Below are 19,918 nucleotides of genomic sequence, written 5' to 3'. Positions count from 1 at the left end.
GTGTGTGTGTGTGTGTGTGTGTGTGTGTAGGTCAGTGGGCAGCCTGCAGGATCCAGCTCGCCTTCCATGGCATGTATTCTGGGCATTGAGCTCAGGCTGTGAGGTTTGGCAGCAGGTGACTTTACCTGCTGAGCCAGCTCGCCCCCATTTTAACCCTTGCTGAGTGAGCACTTCAGTGTTGTCAGACACTGCCCACCTCCATCCTAAAAATCCCTGTCTGGATGGAATGCCACCATCCTGTCCCCGCTCCTGGCACTCACTGCTCTTCTTCCCATATGGATATGAAAATATGAGGAATTTTCTGTGAGTAGAGCCACACAGAATGTGCTTATTTTCTCTAAGCACATTAAAATGTGTTAAGATTTCTTTCTTTTCTTTCCTTATTTTGGGGGGGGTGTTAATAGTCCATTGAATGTAATTAAATGTTATTTGAAACATGAAGTTTTGGGTGTTTGTTTGTGTTTGTGGTTTGTTTGTTTTTCCAGTGCTGGGGATGACCCCTGGGCTTCGAGCGTGCCAGGAAGTGCCATGTTACTAAGCCACACCCCCCAGCCTTAAGTATAGGATTTAAGAAACTGCATTCAAAAGAATATAATGACTAGAAATAAATTTAGCCAAGGAGGTCAAAGACGTAGCTGCTGAGGACTGCAAACCATTTGTGGGGGAAAAAACATAGGAAAAAAATCCACCATGATAGAAAGGCAGCCCATAGCCTGTGCTCATGGACTGGGAGGCTATCGATGCTCTCCAAAGTGACCTTTGGATTCACAATCTCTGCAACATCCCCCCCTTGCCCCTTTGATGGAAGAAATAGAAAAGCCATCCTGTAAATTCTCATGGAGCCTCCATGGACCCTATAGAGAAAAAAACAAAACAAAACAAAAAGTCCAACTTCTAAAAAGAAACACGAAGAAAAAAACGATTCACACAGTCTGTTTCAAACTTACTGCAAATAAAAATGGTGGCCCTGCCCACTTATGAAGATCTGATGGCCATCGAAATGGAATCGAGAGATCAGAAGCCCTTCCATCTGTGCCCAGACAATCCTAGGCCAGGGTACCAGGAGCTTCCTTTAAGGAGGAAGGATTGCTGTCTTCAGGGAATGCTGCTGGGACGTGGCTGCCACACCTCGAATAGTCATCACCAAATCTGGGTGGTGGCCTGGTCACGGTACCCAGATAGTTAGCATTCACACCAGTCTGGATGTTGTCAATGCATTTCAAAAATGAGTTGCCATTTAAATAAATAAAGTTTTGGGTACTGCATATTGCCCTCTTTAGTGCAGTGGACCTCATATAATCAGTTGAAATCCAAGGAGAAAACAGGCCAAGATCCTCTAAGTGAGAAGGGATTCTGCCTGTGACCATAGTGACCGTCCTTCCCCAGGTCTCCAGTCTGCTTGCCATGTCCCATGCAGTTGGGCTCTCTCTCTCTCTCTCTCTCTCTCTCTCTCTCTCTCTCTCTCTCTCTCTCTCTCTCTCTCTCTCTCTCTCTCTCTCTCTCTCTCACACACACACACACACACACACACACAGCCTCCCTGTCTTCACCCTTTCTCTGTTTGGCCTCATATTTCCAGGATACAGTCCCCACCACAAACCCGCTTCTGTTCAGTGTGAGCTCACCACTCAGCAGGACCACAGAGCCCAGAGGCGGCACAGTATCTTTCTACTCTGACTTTGGATTCCTGTTTTGCCCACGGAACCCAACCTTTCAAGGGAAAAGAATGCCTTTGATTCTGCTTGTCACTTTTTAACCAGACTGAGTTTTTAATAGACGACTCTCACAGACAGGGATTCTGTGGGATAGTAATAACTGGGACTCTGTTGGCAAGGAGATCAAGTCACAGTGGTGGCAACAAGTAGGGCTCTCCAAGCACAAAGCCCAGTAGCCCTGATCTGCGCTCAGATGAAGGAGCTGCGGCAATGGATGTTTTGTGGGTTCCTGAGAGAGAGAGAGACGAGCTGAAGCTTGGCTGACACAGTTGCTCTCAGAGCTGGGCAGTAGGCCTTGGAGCTTCCAGAGGGCGGCAAGTGAAGGTGGCTGTCAAGGGCATGAGCTGATAGAATCAGGGCTGCCCAGAGCTGGCACCTGAGGGAGCTGGCCTTCAGCAGGCATTGAGCTGGGTGCCGGATGCTAAGTGCTAGACTGGGGCAATGAGGAAAGCTCCAGCCTGCGTGCAGAGGGGACATCCAGGGAAGGGTCAGTCCTGCCGGTGGGTAGACAAGAGGCTGTTTCCTGCCCTGAAGGGTGATAAGAGAACCACATGGGTCTCTAGCTTGTGCTTGGGTTTTGATGCAACAATTTTAGGCTTGATTCTCACGAGCCTCTACAGATGTAGTCTTTCAGTTTCAGTGAGGTAGGCGTTAGTAATGAATGTTGATCTCATCGTCTCTGCAGCACTGAGGTGAACAGATACACTCCATGGTTGTTAGCTCCCTGCTGTGAACAGAGCTAATAAACTTGATGGTAGAGTCTGGATAGTAATTGTAATCACCTTTTCCTTGACTTGTTGAAACTTTACTCATAGGAGGTGAAGGGTAAAACTATGACTTTGCTAAGCGTGGGTACCCCAGGTCCCAGCTGGCTGTCAGTCTTCTTGTACATGCTGACACTGAAATCACAGGGCTCACTCAGAGGCCTACAGAGCCTAACCACACCGGCTTGTGTGTCTTGAATACAGTGGCCTTGTGGTCTATGCAGATGGACCCCTGAACTTGGACCGGAAGGTGGAGGACATGTCTGAGCTGTTCCGGCCCTTCCACACGTTGCTGCGGAAAATAAGGTGAGGGCCGAAGACGGCTGCTGAAATCACATGCTCAGCCCACCCCGACTCATGAGGGCTGGGAGGCGGGGATTGATGTCACGTGTTCATCCCCCTCTGGGTCACCAGAGCTGAGCACACATCCTGTGTGATACCTGTGCCCACAGTGGCCTGATCAGGCTAGCCTTTGTCTGCTCTGCCTGGGCCTCAGAGTGAATGCTCTTGAATGCTAAACTTCCTACTGTGGGTGTACCATACACCTCAGTGCTTGCTCTCAGTTCATCAAAGCTCTGAGGTTCCCTTCAGGAAGCTCATGTGTCAGTCCTGGTTAGTTAGGCTCCTCTGATGTGTTGGAGCCCTTCTGCGATGCCAGACCTTTCCCTTATTGGACAGAGAGAGCACCACCCAGTGGTTCTGTGGGTTGGGGTTTCATACCCCAGGGATGGCTTCCTGATGGAATGGAAATGATGTGGAGGCCATGACTGCCCATCTTCTGGTGCCTCACGGGTGCTTTCTCCTTTGGCTCTGCATGGTGGGTCCTGGGTGGGTCCTTGTAGTACCCTATGCATCTGGCAGTGTGTCCAGAGTCTCCTTAGAGCCTTTTAGCACAAGGTGGCCTCAGGCAGTCAGTGAAGCCAGAGCTGCTTTGTAGACGCATAGAATGCGCATCTATGCAGGACAGATTTAGGGAGAGACTCCTGTGGTCTTTTCCTGTGGGCAGTCCTGAAGTTTCGGAACCTCTTCAAGTCAGCAGACTGGGAGGGAGCTCAGTCTGTTTCACAGTTCAGTTTATCCAGTAGATGGCTCTGGGATGTTTTCCTCTCCCTATGGGTGGAATGTAAACCCAAGCCTTAGAGGCTGAGGACCTGCTCTTCCTGGTTCCAAGGCGAGGGATGACTGTGAATGAGGAGCGATGGCAGACAGTGCTGAGGCCAGGAAGGTAAGTGCAGCCCGGCCTTTGGCCTTCGGCCTTCTTCGCTGAGGGGGTTCTCAGAAGGAGGATGGGACGGGTGCTGGGGTAATTAGAGGAAGTTCCCTGGGCTCAGGAGAGAGCTAGGGCCAGAGAGCATCTGAAGATTCAAGGCAAAGATTTCCTTGCCCAAAGTTCAGGCTGGGCTGCAGAGCTCAGGTGCGGTGGTCCAACAGACCTCCTCAACACTGAGGGCAGCCAGACAGCACAGCTGCTGGGTTCAGATGTAGGCGGAGTCCTAAAAACCGTTAGGAGCAAGGGAGGTTTCTCACCGTCCTGCAGACTCTCAGGAGACAGATGTATACCTCAAGCTCACTGCTAGTTACCCTGGAGATTTTTGCCAAATGTTGGCAGTTCATGGCATGGAGGGTTGGGAAACTAGAGGCTGAGTTGGAGCTCAGAGGGCAGAGCACAGTGTCTGAGGACTCTGGTGTATGGGGAGATGGAGGCTTACTAGCTTCAGAGCAGCAATAAGCCTGCTAGATGTCTGGGCCAGTGTGATAATGGATTGTTCCTACTACCACTGCCAAAGGCTGGAATCCCCTTAGCACAACACAGCATCACTTTTTCCACTGTTAGAATGTTTTCTGATGTCCATCATGCAGTTCAAACCTGTTGAAAAAAATGATTTGTAGTCAAGAGAAAAACATGTGACTCATAAGGTAGACTTAACGTACAAGGACATGAGCACAGTTACCAGTCTTATACTGCAGAGCATAAAATAAAGAGGGGGTTGGAGAAGAGGAAGGAGAGTTTATCAATTTAGAATCAATTAAAACTATTCTAGCTGGGAGGTAGTGGTGCACACTTTTAATCCCAGTACTTGGAAGGCAGAGGCAGACAGATCTCTCTGAGTTTCAGACCAGCCTGGTCTACAGAGCTAGTTCCAGGACAGCCAAGTTATACAAAGAAACCCTGTCTTGATAAAATCCAAAATAATAATAATAGTAGTAGTAGTAAAAGTAGTAGTAGCAGCAGCTGTTATTATTTTCACTGTCTGAAAAGAAAAATCAGTGTATAGATCTGAAAGCAGATCAGACCCAGAAGAGAATGGAAGTAACAGATCTGAGGCTAGATCAACAAAGGAAGCACTGATGGAAGCGCAAAGACAAAAAGGGATGAGGAAGCTAGTAGACAAGCATCAGTCAGGGAGACGTGTGCAACACACTCAGATGTCTAACACATCTCACTGGGATCCCAGAAGGGGAAGAGAGCCAAGGAGCAGAAGCAGTATTCAAGGACAATGGCCCAGGGCTTTCCAAACCTGATGAGAAATCTATTCATATATTCAGGAGACACAGATCACAGGTAAGATGAGCACAGAACATTCCTGTGCATGTCATAATAAAATTATCAACAACAAAGACTTTTTAAAACTGTGAGAGGAGGAAATAATATATTACTTTAAAAGTAGCATAAAATAGATCCCCTCTTATACACACACACACATACATGCACATGCACATAGAGACAGACACATACATACACACACAGACATACAGACACACACACACATAACAAAAACCTAAGCATGGTGGCACATACCTGTAGTTCCAGTATTTGAGTTCAAGTCTAGCCAGTGCGAAGAAGGAGGAGGAGGAGGGGGAGGAGGAGGAGGAAAAGGAAGAGGAGGAAGAAAGGAAATGAAAGCAAGCAAGAAAAATAATGGACAGGAGACATCAGTACAGACTTTACAGACAAAGCAATTATAAGAGGATACTACGAACAATTTTATGTCGATCAACTTAACAATTTGAATTAAAGTAACAAATTTTACAAAATGTAATCAAAGCTGGCAGAAGAAGCAAAATTTTATAACATAGTATTAGCAAGATAACTTAATCTAGGATTTAAGCCTTCCCACAAATAAAATATCAACAGAATAGATTCTATGGATCAAGATACAGTTCTCTAGCGTTGATGAGGCATTGCAGAAGAGTGGGGCATTTTTTTTTCCTAGTAAATGGGATAAGCTAATAGGTATCCATATGAGAAAACAGTCTCATTTATGGATGTCTCTGGCTATCTGGATCACTACTGCAATCACATACAAGATCAATTCCAGATAGAATAGAGGTATAAGTGTGAAAAGAGAAATGACTGGGCTTTTGGAGGAAAACAGTTAAGATCATCACTGTAACAGTAGAGGATGCAGCTGTTGTCTAAACAGGACACAGAAGGACCAACTGTAAAAAAAAAAAAAGAAGTGTGGTTGGAGCTACAGTGCAGTAATGAGCACTCACCTAGCATGGGTGTGTCCCTGGGGGCAATTTTCAGCACTACTAAAACTGACTCGTTAGGCTTTATTATATTAAAAATGTCACACTAGTAGACACCTGCAAGAGAGTGAAATGTGGGCTGAAGAACTGGAGAATACACCCATCAAGAGCTTAACTCACAAACACAAAGAAAATCAACAAAGAGAAAAGCTAGTCTAAGTTTTGAGTAGCACGTGTAAGGACTGATACATGCAAGCTGGTGCTCTGCTTCGTTCCATGATGCTGAGTGAGGTGCCATTGCGTGTGTGCAGGGGGACATGTTTGTACTGCCCAGGACAGAGCTGCCGTCTGAGGCCACAGACTCAGCGTGTCCATGCTGTTACTGACTGTGTTGTTGGTCTTCATTGTCAACTTGAAGGGATTTAGGGTCACCTAAGATACATGTTGCTGGGTACGTCTTTCACAGAGTTTCTAGAGAAGACCCACCCCAAATGTGAGTAGCACTGTCCAGCAGGGCTGGGGCTCTTGGACTGAATAAAAAGGAAAAGGAGAGAAAGCCAATATCACTGTCTCTGGTTCCTGACTGCATGTGCATTTTGAGCATCTAATTCACATCTCAGCTGCCATGCTGAACTGTATCCCCCCAAACCACAAGCCAAAGTAAACCCACCTACCCCTTCCCCACATCAGGTTTTTTTCATCACAGCATTGAGAAAAGTAGCACATACACCAACTCTACGAGCCAGTAATCTCTTCCTGTGTGGTGGAAATTCACATGATATTCTACAGGAGAGGTATGCAGCAATGCCAGACTGTGGCAGCCAGATCTCATCAGTAGACGGATCAATAAGTGATATGTGTACAGAAGACTAGCCTTGAGAGTCAGTGATCTACCACAGTGAGCCTTGCTGTGAGTGAATCTTCCTTCCTGAGTATGCGGGTTAGTTTTTTAAATCAACTTGACGCAAGCTAGAGTCATCTGGGAAGAGGGACCCTCAATAGAGAAAATTTTCTATCATATTGACCTGTAGGCAAACCTGTGTGGGCTTTTTTTTTTTTTTTTTTTTGACTGATGACTGACATGGGAAGGCACCACCCACTGTAAATGGGGCCACCCCTGGGCAGGTGGTCCTCAGTTGTATAAGAAAGCAGACTGAGCTGGGCTTGGTGGCGCACGCCTTTAATCCCAGCACTCGGGAGGCAGAGGCAGGCAGATTTCTGAGTTCAAGGCCAGCCTGGTCTACAAAGTGAGTTCCAGGACAGCCAGGGCTATACAGAGAAAACCTGTCTCAACCCCCCCCCCCCAAAAAAAAAGAGGTATTAGTCTCTGGTTCAGCTCCTTCCTCCAAGTATACCCTCAATGACAGACTGTAATGTGGAAGTGTAAGCCAGATAAACCCTATCCTCCCAGGCTGCTTTAGTCAGGGAGTTTTTTTTTTTTAAAGATTTTATTTATTTATTTATTATATGTGTTTACACTGTAGCTGTCTTCAGACACTCCAGAAGAGGGCATCAGATTTTTCTTATGGATGGTTGTGAGCCACCATGTGGTTGCTGGGATTTGAACTCAGGACCTTCGGAAGAGCAGTCACTGCTCTTAACCGCTGAGCCATCTCACCAGCCCCCAGTCAGGGAGTTTTATAGCAATAGAAAGCACACTAATGCCCTGAGCTTACCAGACACAATGATTCAGCAGCAGAATGCCCACTTAAGTTTGAATTTCAGGTAAACAATGCATACTTTTATGTCAGTATATTCTAGACACTCACCTACACATTTCTATCAGTGGACAGTGCCTGCCACAAGAGCCTGTAGGCTGCAGATTCTCATTCCTGTAGATAACAACAACAGATAAAAGTGTGTCTGCTTGTGAAGTCAAGATGGCAACAACTAGGGAGACTGGAGGCATGGGAGTATACTGGGGATCCTGGTTGATTACTTTGGGGTATGGGTACTGTTTATGATTGTATTTGGATTAGGAAACTCAAGAAGCACTACAGTTCTTTCCTTGATATAATACTTTAATGTGTTCTTTGACAATTTCATAATTGTATGCAATGTATTGTAATCACATGCACTCCACCTTCCCTCATGCCTCCCCCTGGGAGCCCCTAACACGTCTGTCCTTTAACTTTGATATCTTTTGTTTGATTCATTTTGGGGGTTGTTTTTAGTAACACACTGAGTGTGCTGCCCATATACTATGGCACACAGTCAACCTACCATGGCTTCTTTGTCCAGTCAACAATATGGCTGTATCATTAAGTTTTAGTGGACAAGCAAAAGCAATGACGATCGCCTGAATCATCCTGAGGGTCCCTGGGGTCTTTCTGACCAACAGCCTAAGGGGAGGGATCTCTGACACTGGTTGTTTTTTATAAGCCTTGCAATTCTGAGAAATACATGGACCTTTCTCCCGTTCCATAGATACATTGGAATCTTCACTATGGGATGCAGACTTCAAGTATATCCTGGGCGTTCCCTGGTAGAGGACAGACAGCATGTAGTTGGTCTGTTGGCCCTGCCTCAGGCTCATCCTAGTCCCTGTCACAAAGCCAGTTTTCATGTTCAAGGCTCAGCTTCAGTGTCCCTTTCTCTCTTTTATTTTTTGTTTCCTATATTATATCCTGACCACAGTTGTTCCTCCCTCCTCCCCTCCCAAACCCCCTCCTCTGTGTCTCCTTCTTGAGGAAACCATCTCAAACTCAGCCAGGGGCCTACTGCTCTCTCCTTGGCTTGTGTTTCCTTCCTACTGTTGTCATCACTGTAGAATGTGCATTGTTTGTACAAATGCTTAAACCTGCCTCACTTACCTGGAAGCTGCCTCATCTGAAAAGGCCATGATGCCTTCTCTCTGCCAAACCATTGGTGTCCAGAGTCTGGCAAGATTATGGCTGGTTCTTAGTAATATTTAGTTCTTTTAAAAAGGTAAAAGTTCCTAGGTAAATAAACTTGTGTATTGACTTTATATTCTTTAAAGCAGAGGTTCTCCACCTGTTAGTTGCTACCCCTTTGGGGGTTGTATATCAGGTATCCTGCATATCAAATATTTATATTATGATTCACAACAGTTGCATAATTACAGTTATGAAGTAGCAATGATTGGGGGTCACCATGACACGAGAGGCAGCTGTGACATCTGAGACCCTCAGCCTCGTTTCTGTCTTGACCCCTGTAGGGATCTGCTGCAGGCGCTGACTGAGGAGGAGCTGCACACACTGGAGCGGAGCCTCTGTGTTTCTCAGGATGTAGAACTCCCCATCCGGGCAGATGCCCAGGCACCCAGTGCCCTGGCACCCACCTTTTCTGCATCCCTTCCTCCCGAGGAGACGCTCTCGGCCAGTGCCGACAACCCAGAGGCAGAACTGGCCTGCTCGATGCAGTACGATGATCAGGAGCTGGAGGAGCTCAGCCGCATGGTCCACAGGGCTGGAGATGAGATGTCTTCTCTGCTTTCACCGCCCAGTGCCTGCCCGTCCCCCGCACATAGGCCGGGCTCAGAGGCTAGCCCTCGAGGGGAGGCCTCTCCAGCCAGAGCCCGGCTGAAATCAGGCAGCGATGAGGAGGAAAGGGTGTTCTTCATGGATGATGTGGAGGTGACAGAGTCTCCTGCCAGGCCCGAATCCCCAGGGAACACATTTGAGTTGACGCAGGGTAATGCTCAGCAGAGAGGACAGAATGGCCAGAGTGGAGAGGTGGGGGTTGGGGCACCTGCTCTGGTACAGGAGGAAGACTGGAGCAACAATAACGTTGAGGGTGACAAGATAAAGCTGGCCAGTCTCATGGGCTCCACTTCCTGCAGCTGCCTCGACTCACAGCTCTACCTGGATGGCTGGGAGGTGAGCACAGAGGATGCAGAGACCGCGGAGATGATCGCACATCGGACCGGGGGAATGAAACTGTCAGCCACGGTCATCTTCAACCCCAAGTCTCCCACCTCCCTGGACTCAGCTGTGGCAGCCCAAGAAGCCCCGGGCCATGGTACTTCCCCATTGGAGCCCAGGGCAGAGGGGACAGGGGACAACTCACACAGACTCAGCACTACAGCCACCACCTGCCTCCTCCACTCCTGTGTGTGCTGTGGGAGCTGCGGAGACAGCAGGGACGATGCCGTAGAGCGCCTGCGGGAGAAGTGTGGCCCAGGAAGTGTCATCAGTGCCTCTAACCCTTCTGTAAGCTTAGCCAAGGGTGGTGACAAAGAGCCCGAGAGACTAGATGAGGCCCAGCCTTCTGATGTCACCCTGCCTGCAGAAGATGCCTCCAACAGGCAGGAGCCCAAAGCCCCTGCTTCCAACAAGTGCCTGGCACATACCTCAGGGCCTCAGGTGGACACAGCGAGCAGGTTGCAAGGAGAGGGTGAGGTTAAAGGCCAGCCAGAGGCCAGAAAGCAGGACCCTGAGAAGTCCCCTGTGGTCAGTGGGGACAGTCCAAGAGGGGACGTTGTCCAGTCAGAACCCCAGCACCTGTCAGGCTCCAGGTAAGGGCTGATTCTGTTCTAGGGACCAGACTTATCTCTTTTGCACCCAGGACAAGTCCTGTCTGATTTTCAAAGCATTGAGATACTTCTTCTTGGAGTTTCTTGGCCACCAGACAGGCTCTGGACCCAGGGCAGGTTTGCAGTCGATGCCTGAGAGGATGAGGTATGGACTGCCTGGGTAACCACCCGTCCTGCATTAAGTTAAGCTACCTATCAGTGATCTCCAGGGGCCCAGTGATTCTTTCAGGTAATGCCGGCACAGCCCCCCTTTCATCTTGTTAGCTTAGTCTACCCCTGACAGAGCCCATGGTGGACTGGCCAGAAGTAAGTGGGTGTAGGTGGGAGCTAAACACACAGTCCACTGATTTTTGGTCACCACCATACCTACTGGGCTCACACAAATGAGAAGAGATTCACAGAAACCCTGGCTGTGTACAGAGCCAAGCTGAGATCTTGAGGCCACCCTTGGGCAATTTCTTGGGCAGTATTCGTATGCCTCCTGCCCTTCCTTAACTCTGTGCTTTCCCTGTTCCCTGTGGCTCTTCCCACCGAGACCCTTCTCTACCATTACCTGGTGATGTCAGCGTGGGATGGGACATTCCTTGTTAGAGCTGAGGCTTCTCTCTTTGCCTCTCACCCGAGTGTTCTGTCCATTGCAGATTTTGACAAGCATCACTGGCGTTGACTGTATTGTGTATTTTGTCTGTAATGTTGGGGCAAGAGGAAGGGGCAAAGACATCTCCTCTCCTGAGTGGCTTTATACATTGCTGTGGCGTCCTCAGAACCCTGCCTTGTGGAGACTTACCTGGGCAAGCCAGACAAGGATGGAGGGCAGGGGTGGAAGGGTCTCTACCTGGAGGTCCTGGATACTAACACACGGGTGGGTACAGGACAAGATAGGGAGCAGGTGGAGGAGGAGGGTACTTTCAACCCAGGGGGCAGGAGTTTCTGGGTCCAGGGCAGATGCCCATTTCCTGTCCCTCGCCCCTTCCTAGACAGCAAACGGTCACCACTTTTCCTGGAAGCATGCAGGGAGAGATGGTCAGGTTCTGTGTCTGTCATAACTCTGAATGCTCTCCCACTCACTGTGTAGCTCTCTGTTCTGCTATTGCCTGTGACGGCAGAAGTTCTGAACCCACCTACTTTCTAGGCCCTGGCGACCTCTAGTCTGCTTTTGGCAAACATGATCTTCTGACTGTAGACATTGAAACTAAGCCATGCAGTGCAGGCTTCTGTGCGCTCATCTTTTCCTGAATGGTGTCCTCCAAGGTCATCTACCCTGCAGCTAGAGTAGGACCTCACTCCTTTCCTCAGCTGTGTCACCCCATTCGGCAGCGTGGCCATGCTATGTCTCTCTCCCTTCACAGCTGATCCATCTGTAAGAGGGTTTTTTTTTTTTTTTGGCTGTCAAGAGTCATGCAGTATGAAAGTCTACTTTCAGGTTTGCGTGGACATGTTTTTTATTATTTTTCAGTCTCTAATAGTAGAACATGCAGGTCGTATGTCAACTACCATTTTCCACATACCCAAGGTTACATACATCCTACAAGTGGTGTGTGTGTGTGTGTGTGTGTGTGTGTGTGTGTGTGTGTGTGCGCACGCGCACATATCATGATGGTTTCAACTCCTTCAAATTGTCAATGACTTTTAATCAACTTTCTATCCGTAGGGTGTAATCTATTAATATGCAGCCAGTCAATGACTTGCTGGGTGAGTACCCATAATTTAAGCCCTTGGCAGGCTGAGGCAAGTGTGGCAAATTTGAAACCAGCTTGGACCACAGAGTGAGAATGTGTCTCAAAACCAAACCAAACAAACAAGAGCCAAAGTCACTTGAAAATGTCCCCTCTTAACCGTGTATACGGTTTATAGAAACTACCGCTTACATTTAACCTGGCTTTATAACTACATAGAATATTTGCATTCTTTCTAGACAAAGTTAAACAGATCGATGTACGTGAAGAAGTCTGCCCAAAGGGACTTTACTCTTTAAAGTTTTGAGGCTCAGAGGTAGACTTTGAGGGTGCACACTCCTGATATCAGGTAGATAGATGGCTCTGAGCTCCGTACCCTCTTCATCTTGCCCCCTGACCTCTAGCCAAGACCTTACCAGACCTTATCTTGTTGGAGATGTCCCCACTTTCCTTTACTGAAAAGCCAAGCTCAGACATGGTTGGGCCAGTGTGCACTCGCTCAGGCCTACATCCACACTCCCGCTGTTGTAGATGGTGCTGCTGAGGAGAGCTGGTGCAGATGTCTCTCCTGATTCCATAAAGCCTTTTCTTGGACGCAGCCCCAGCTTCATAGCCATGTCAGATGGAATGAATTAACTTCCCAAAGACTGCTGGTGGCTACCTAGACACCTCCTGCTCTCTTTACTGGTGAGTAAATTATTTTTCTACAAGGCTGACTCAAGAACCCTGTAAATTCCTTGACAGGGGAGGTATAGGGTTTTCTTTTTTTGTTTTGTTTTGTTTTTGTTTTGTTTATTTATCTGTTCTGTTTCTTATTTGTCCAGGTAACAGCAGAAGACGTCTACCATTTGAAAACTTCTGCCCTGGGAAGGGCCCTTCATACATGCCTCTACATTTAAACCCAGTCCGACTCAGTACACACTCAGCTATGAAAAGGCGAGACAACCTACCTGGTAGCCTAGAAGACCTCCACTTTCCTGGAAGTCAGTTTAGAATATGCAAAGGGTTTGAAGAGGAAGCACTTGGCAAGGGGCCAGGACCTCGGACAGAGGCATGCCAGCCCAGCACTGTGCTTTAGGGAGCTGGAAGAGGTCTGCCTACAAATACCTGTCACTCCTGTCCCAACACTGATAGAACCATCGGAGGAGTACTGGCGAGTGTTCTGTGTCATGGGCACATTCCTCGGGGGGGGAGGGGCAAGCCAAGTGCCGGAGCCCACCCAGGGACCAAGTGGATGTGGAGGTCTTTCAGGCCCTGCAAGGGGGTGATCAGTAGAGTGTTTCCAAACAGAAGCAAGAGGCCAGTCACACACAGGCAGAACATTTGCTGAAATGTGGAATGAGACATCGGGAGGTCCGGTTAGTGTGACAGCAGTGCGACAAAGCTTTCTTATGACACGTGTAGTCTCATGCACAGGGTGGTATATTAGGATTCTCTGAAAGAGCAAGACAGGGTGTGTGTGTATGTGTGTGTGTGTGTATACGTATATGTATGTATGTATATCACATATACATTATAAGTATGTGAATATAAATTCTATAAATATATAACATTAATATGTATTATGTTGTTTTAATTATATATATATATATATATATATATATATATATATATATATATATAAATCCCTGTATTAGATTGGGATCTATCTATATAAGACCTAGTCTGGGTTCTCCAAAGTCTCATGCTGGTAAGGCTGAGAGCTGGTAGCTGTCTAGTCTGCAGGCTGTGGCTGTTTCATCCTAATCTGGAGCTATGGTCCTGAAGGATTCCCGGGGAGTCGCTGATCTTCAGTGTGCACTGGAATCCTGAAGAAGTTGTTTCCATTACCAGTGAAAGAGCTCCTCAGCGACAGGGTAGATGAACTTGCCACTGAGAGTGAGGACAAGCAAGGCAAAAAGCAAAGGTTTCCTTCTTCTGTGTCCTTTTCTGTGAACTGCAGCCAGGCGCTGCCTGAATTTAGTGTGGGTCTTCCTGCTCAAAGAATCAGATGAAGAAAATTCCTTAGAGGAGTGCCCAGCATCTTGGGTTTCAGTTACCTTCTGTGAGAAACCCTGTCTTGAAAACAACAAAACAAAACAAAAAGTTACCTTCTGTATGCAGTCAAATTGACAACCAAGATTATCCATCACAAGTGGGTTATGATTCAACTCTAGTTCTACATCTGGGAGACGGATGCTAATGTCTGCCTCACCCCAGTGTCCCTGGAGGGGACAGCGACCTTCACTCTTGCAAGCAGCAGGATCCATTTCTCCGCGGTTCCGATTTGATTACGGGCTTCACCCATCATCTGGCAGGCACCTCTGTACCTCCTGTGACATGTGGCATGGGAAGCGTAATGAACAATGGCAGGCCCTGGGCTCGCAAGCTTCTGTCCCATGTGTGAGTCCCACCTCTGTGAAAATGGAAGAAAAGCAGGGAGCTGTGGCACGAGACCTGCAGCTGAGGCCGGAGCCCTCCACATCCCTGGAGTGTGTGTTGCTAGTCAGGTAGAAGGACTCCTTAAGGACCAAGGGTCATTCCTGCCAAGGGACTAACACGTGCTGGCAGCAGAGGGGCCTACGGCTGAGAGTGCAGGCCCTGCTGGAGAAGCTGCTCTGTGGATGCTCTTCTGGTCTTGGCTGAGTCCACCAGCCCCAGCATCACGGGTGGAGGGACATTGTGCGTGGTCAGCATGGACGTCCTCACCCTACTGAGTGAATGTCCTAAAACATTCTTTCCTTTTCTTTCCTGGAATGTTCTTTCCTTTCTGTTAGCTTCTTTCCTATCTGTTCAGTGGTCAGAGATGAATGTTTTTGGAGAAAGTTGACATTTCTAGAAAGCTGGTTTTCTCCCACCTAGCCTTAGCTTCCTGACTCAAAACGTTCTTTGGTATCAACTCCACTGCCTGCTTGTCAGAGGACAAAACCCACTCAAGCCCGTCTCGCACCCTGGGCATGCAGGGATGTTTGCTGTAGAAACTACACTAATGCCCCCTTTCCCCCCCGTGTGGTCCCTGATTATTGTATAAACTTTAGAAACACTAAAAAGACTAAAAGAAGTAAATAAAAATTTCCCACATTTTATGAATAGTTTTGATTATTCTTCATAGTGAAAACTGATGCTGTGAGTATTTCTCCACAAAGTTCCTGTTAAACAGAACTCTAGGATTGGAGAGATGGCTCCGTGATTAAGAGCACTGGCTGCCCTTCCAGAGGACCTTGATGTAGTTCCCAGCACCCACATGACAACTCACAACTTTGTACCTCTAGATCCTGGGGCTCCAGTGCCCTCCTATATCATCTGTGGTTCTCCAAGGAAACATATAATACATAGACATATAATACATAGACATATAATACATAGACATATAATACATAGACACACATGAAGGCAGAATACCCATACACACAAAAGTAAACAAAAAAAGAAATGGTATTGTGTCACAGGTCATAATCTATTTACACCATATTTTCAATTTATGTTTTAGGTTAGTCCTGGGCAGTTTCATTTTTTTTCTTTAGACTTTACCCCAGGGTCTAGAATCAGCATCACAGAGAAGCACTGACCTACGTATACCCAACATACACATACACAACATATGTACTCCAAGGTGTGCCCATCTTTATCAACACAGGCACCCACTACACATCCTGCTGACCTGGGAGCCAGAGCCTGTGTTCTGTGTGTGTGTGTGTGTGTGTGTGTGTATCAGCCAGATGGTGGTAGTTCACACCCTTAATCCCAGCCCTTAGGAGGCAGAGTCAGGTAATCTCTTGAGTTCAAGCCCAGCCTGGTCTATACAGTGAGTTCCATGACAGCTAGGACTTTACAGAGAAAGCCTGTCTTAAAACAAAACAAAACAAAACAAAACAAAAAAAACAGACAGACAGACAGACAAAGAGAAAACAAACAAATAACAACAAAAACCAAAACTCACAATGTTTAAGCAAGCTTACAGTTCTGGGCTGCAGCTCAGACACAGCTTACACCGGGCTTTTAGCACAGTTCCAGTTGCTGCCTTTGTTGAGCCAATGGGGCACTTTACCAGCGTGGTCTTGTGGGCATCTGTGGCTGCCTTCTAGCTGGCATTTCTATGGCTCCCCCTGGTGGTGGATGGCTGCAGTGGCCTTCTCTAACTGATTTCAGCTGCAGGGCCACGTGCTAGAACCATCCACAGTATCTCAACCAGTCCCATGCAGCATGTTGTTGCATCTCCCCTGTATCTGGATAGGACTTAGAATCCTCATTTAGGGGAATGCCCTGGCTCAAGGCCAAGTGGAAATGCAGCACCGTGGGCAGGAAGGCAATAGGCCTTCAGATGTCGCTAGCCCTAGCACTGTTGGGACTTGAAGTCTCATTGTTAATGGTCTCACTTCCTCCATCCTCTCCCCAGTGTCTGCCCTCTTGTCTTTTGCCCAGCGTAGCCCCAGTGCTTGCTGGTAGTGGTCCAGTCCCAACTTTAGAGGTTCCTTAGGGAACCTCAGATCCTCACCTGGGTATCAGGGGATGTAGGTAAGGTGCCGTGTTGGGAGGAGGCTCCAGAGTCCAGGCCTGAAGAACTGAGAACATGGTATATGCCCCATGTCCTGTGCTGTTCTGGAAAAGGGTTGCAGGCTAGTCCTGGCTCTTAGTTCTCAGCAAGACATATAGCAGGTGTTCTATCCGCGTGAAGCAAGACCATTTCCAGTGCAGTCTTCTTGCTTCTTCCTTCCTGAGGGAGCACAGACTCACAAGTAAGTGAGCGAGGGAATAGAAGGCTAAAGTAGATCACATGCATACAAAGGTGCCCAACCTCAGACGGCAGGCTGCAGAAGAGGCCTCCCCTGTTTAAACTGCAGGGTGACCAGGGAAGGCCACAGCCAAGCTCACCCACTTGCCCCCAAACAGTTTCTAGGAGGCGTTTAGAAGCAGCAGAAGCTCAGGCATTCATGACAAGAGTTGTAGTGTGTTTGGTTTGTGTGCCTGAGTGTATTTTATCTGTGCCTGCATGCACACACATATACATGTGTGTGTATGACATATGTAAACACACTTTTTGTTTATCTGCATCTCCATACATTTTTAGTGCACACACATATTGCATCTTTAGTTAAAAGGTAGTGATGTGGAGGTTAGAGTCCCATACCATAATAATTCTGAGAGCTGGGGTGAGTGCTAACCTGGTCTTGACTCTGTCTCTGAGCCTAGGTGCCTCTTGAAGGTGTGAGCAGTGTTGTAGGCTGATAGACAGATGGCCTCGGGACCTGGTGAGGAGACCAGAACCACAAGAGTAGTTGTGGCATCTGTGGAGGGATACTTAGAGGCAATCTCCATATTGGGCACTATTGCACTCAATCCAGCAGAGGAGGGACTGTGGACTCAGGCTCACACGCCTCTGGCACAATGGGTTACCAGCATGAGTAGGATTTCCTCCCCAGGTGACCCTACACATGTGTCCCTCAGGTCAGAGCCCGCTGGCCTTCAGTGGGCACAGGTGGCGCTGATGGGTTGCAGGCTCGGCCTCCTCATAGAGGCCATGCTATCACTGTCATAATCAAGGTTGGGCTCTGTGAGGACGGGGCTTCTCAGGCCCACCTGATGTCTGTGTCTCTCCTCCCCGGGGATAGCCAGGGGCCGAGTGTAGTGATCAGAGCCTTGTGTATGGCTATGGAGTCTTGTTTACTGTGTGTCTTCTGGATCCTTTCACAGTCAGCTGTGGAGATACTTCTAGCACAGGCCTTGGGGAGTCTAGGATCAGTCGTCTTGCTATGAGAGCGATGTCCACAGAGCATGAGTAGACCCTTGGTCACTCCGTGCTGGAGCAGCTTCATTCTGTTGTCCTATCTGGATCTTCAGAGGGCTCCCACTTTGACAATGGCAGATTGAGGCAGCCTGTGACCTCAGTGGCTTTCCTGGTGGCCTCAACTCTCTCTTCGCCATTATCCTGATGATCTATGATGTCTCAGCCCCATGTCTAGAGTCTCACAGCAGGAGGAAGCACCAAAGGCTCATCCCTCCACAGTGTGTGCCTAGGGCTCCTGTCTTAAACTCAGACAGTGTGGCATCACTTCTCCATTCTGTGGATTAAATAAACAGATGTCCTGGCAACCTTAGCTCAGACTGTCTAATTTCCTGAGAGTCCTTTACTTCATGGGGGTCCCACCATGGCATTGACAACATGGGTGTGAGTGCAATTCACAGGCTAATTGGCTCCGTGTCTTCAGACAGGCATACCTGAGGCAGGGCTCTCTGTACTTAGCCTCAGCTGAACCTGAATGTGTGGTCTTGGTCAGCAGTAACTGAAAATGTAAAGAATGTTCCTGTCTAGATGAATGGCCCGCCCATCTCAAAGGCCAGAGACATCAGGCTGCCCAGAGGGAACGGAGCCTAGTTCATTTTGCACTTGGCTGCCTTGTCACATTCAGGACTATTTGCTGTCCCACAGTGCCTCTTCTGCCTCTCCGCTATCCTTTGATAACTGTAGAATGTGGATGAGAAATCTGACCCTTTCCCTGCCTCAGAGAGAGCCTCTGATTGCCGAGGAGGGGAGGAACGGGAGTCATGGGGATTTCAGAAGGCTGGGGACAGTGTGCCCTCAGCCTCAGCCACCCCCTCAGGGTTGTAGTCCCTAGCCTGGAATGCTGGGGTGGAAGTGAGGATCCACCTTCCTTCCAAGTCACCCTGGGAGGCTTGGCAGAGGTAATGGGGGGGGTAGGGGCAGCTAGCATCTGTAGTGACAGTTGCCATGTCACCAGAAGCCCCTTCTTCCCCCATCCCCTGTGTGTGTGTGTGTGTGTGTGTGTACATGCTGTTTCTCTTAAAAAGACCTTTGCTGTCTTCCTTGGATCCCTGCAGTTGGTCTCCAGGTGCTGTGGCATTCAAACCCTGCACACAGAAGCATGAATGGAGACCACCTCTTCGCTGTTCAATTTGTGGAATGAATGCAACAGTAAACACTCTTTGCAGAGCACTTTCCTAGATGTATAAACATTGATTACAAGCTCCGACTCCCCTAAACGACTTAAGCTATAATTATATGTTAGGTATGACTGTTTCCTTTGACGGCATCAAACCCTTTAAGCGTGCTGTGTCTGTGTGGACTTCTCTTCACTGCATGAATATCCCCTCCCTGCAAACGGTTCTGTGCATTCGTGGCCTGGGGCAGCTGCACTGCTGTTTCACAGACTGGATCTTTATCTAGCCATCAGGACATCTGACTGCCATTCCGTGGGCTCAGTGATCTCATCTCTGGACCAGTAACTCGCCGGGACTGTCGAGCAGCTGTGAGATGGTCTCAGGAGCGGATCAGAGATTCCATATCCATACCAGTGTTAGAGGAGACCTAAAGCCAGACCTCTACTCTCAAGTTTTAGAGGCTAGAGGTCACAGTGTACTCCAGCTAAAGGTTCTGAGCCTTCCTGCCTCAAGTTCCTAGGGCTCCTGACATTTCCTTGACTTGTGGGAAATCTCTCCCTCATAAGACAATTACTGATCCTCCAGGCTGGCCTCATCTTGAGATCCTGACACTGACGAGTCTATAGTACCTTCTCTCCAAAAAGCTCACTGGCAAATCCTCGGGGTTGTGATGTGGATGTGCCACACTGGGCATTGGCATTCAACAGATGTGCCACACTGGGCATTGGCATTCACCATGACATTTGGATCTTGGGGTTTCTGACTACTCTGCTCTCCCACTCCTTCCCAGAGGAACCGCCATTGGGTGTGTTTTCCTGGTGCCATGACGATGACATCAGGAAGAGTGCCTGGCCAGGGGCAGGGGGCTGCTGCAAGCCCCACAGGCTACTCTGCTGTCCTAATCCATATAGTGTCCAG

General features: G+C 48.2%; 1 protein-coding gene across 1 annotated transcript in view; it reads left to right on the top strand.

Annotated features, from left to right (window-relative positions):
- Positions 1-19,918, top strand: part of Zfyve28 (zinc finger FYVE-type containing 28) — an 86,861-nt gene that overhangs the window by 55,608 nt on the left and 11,335 nt on the right. Inside the window, exons 7-9 of the mRNA XM_029545305.1 lie at positions 2,684-2,785; positions 3,651-3,704; positions 9,132-10,430. Coding sequence (XP_029401165.1) covers positions 2,684-2,785; positions 3,651-3,704; positions 9,132-10,430 — 1,455 coding nt within the window. The remainder of the gene's footprint in view (positions 1-2,683; positions 2,786-3,650; positions 3,705-9,131; positions 10,431-19,918) is intronic.

The sequence above is a fragment of the Mus pahari genome, chromosome 13 (assembly GCF_900095145.1).
Source record: "Mus pahari chromosome 13, PAHARI_EIJ_v1.1, whole genome shotgun sequence".
NCBI lineage: Eukaryota > Metazoa > Chordata > Mammalia > Rodentia > Muridae > Mus > Mus pahari.
This window is presented reverse-complemented; position numbering and strand designations above follow the sequence as displayed.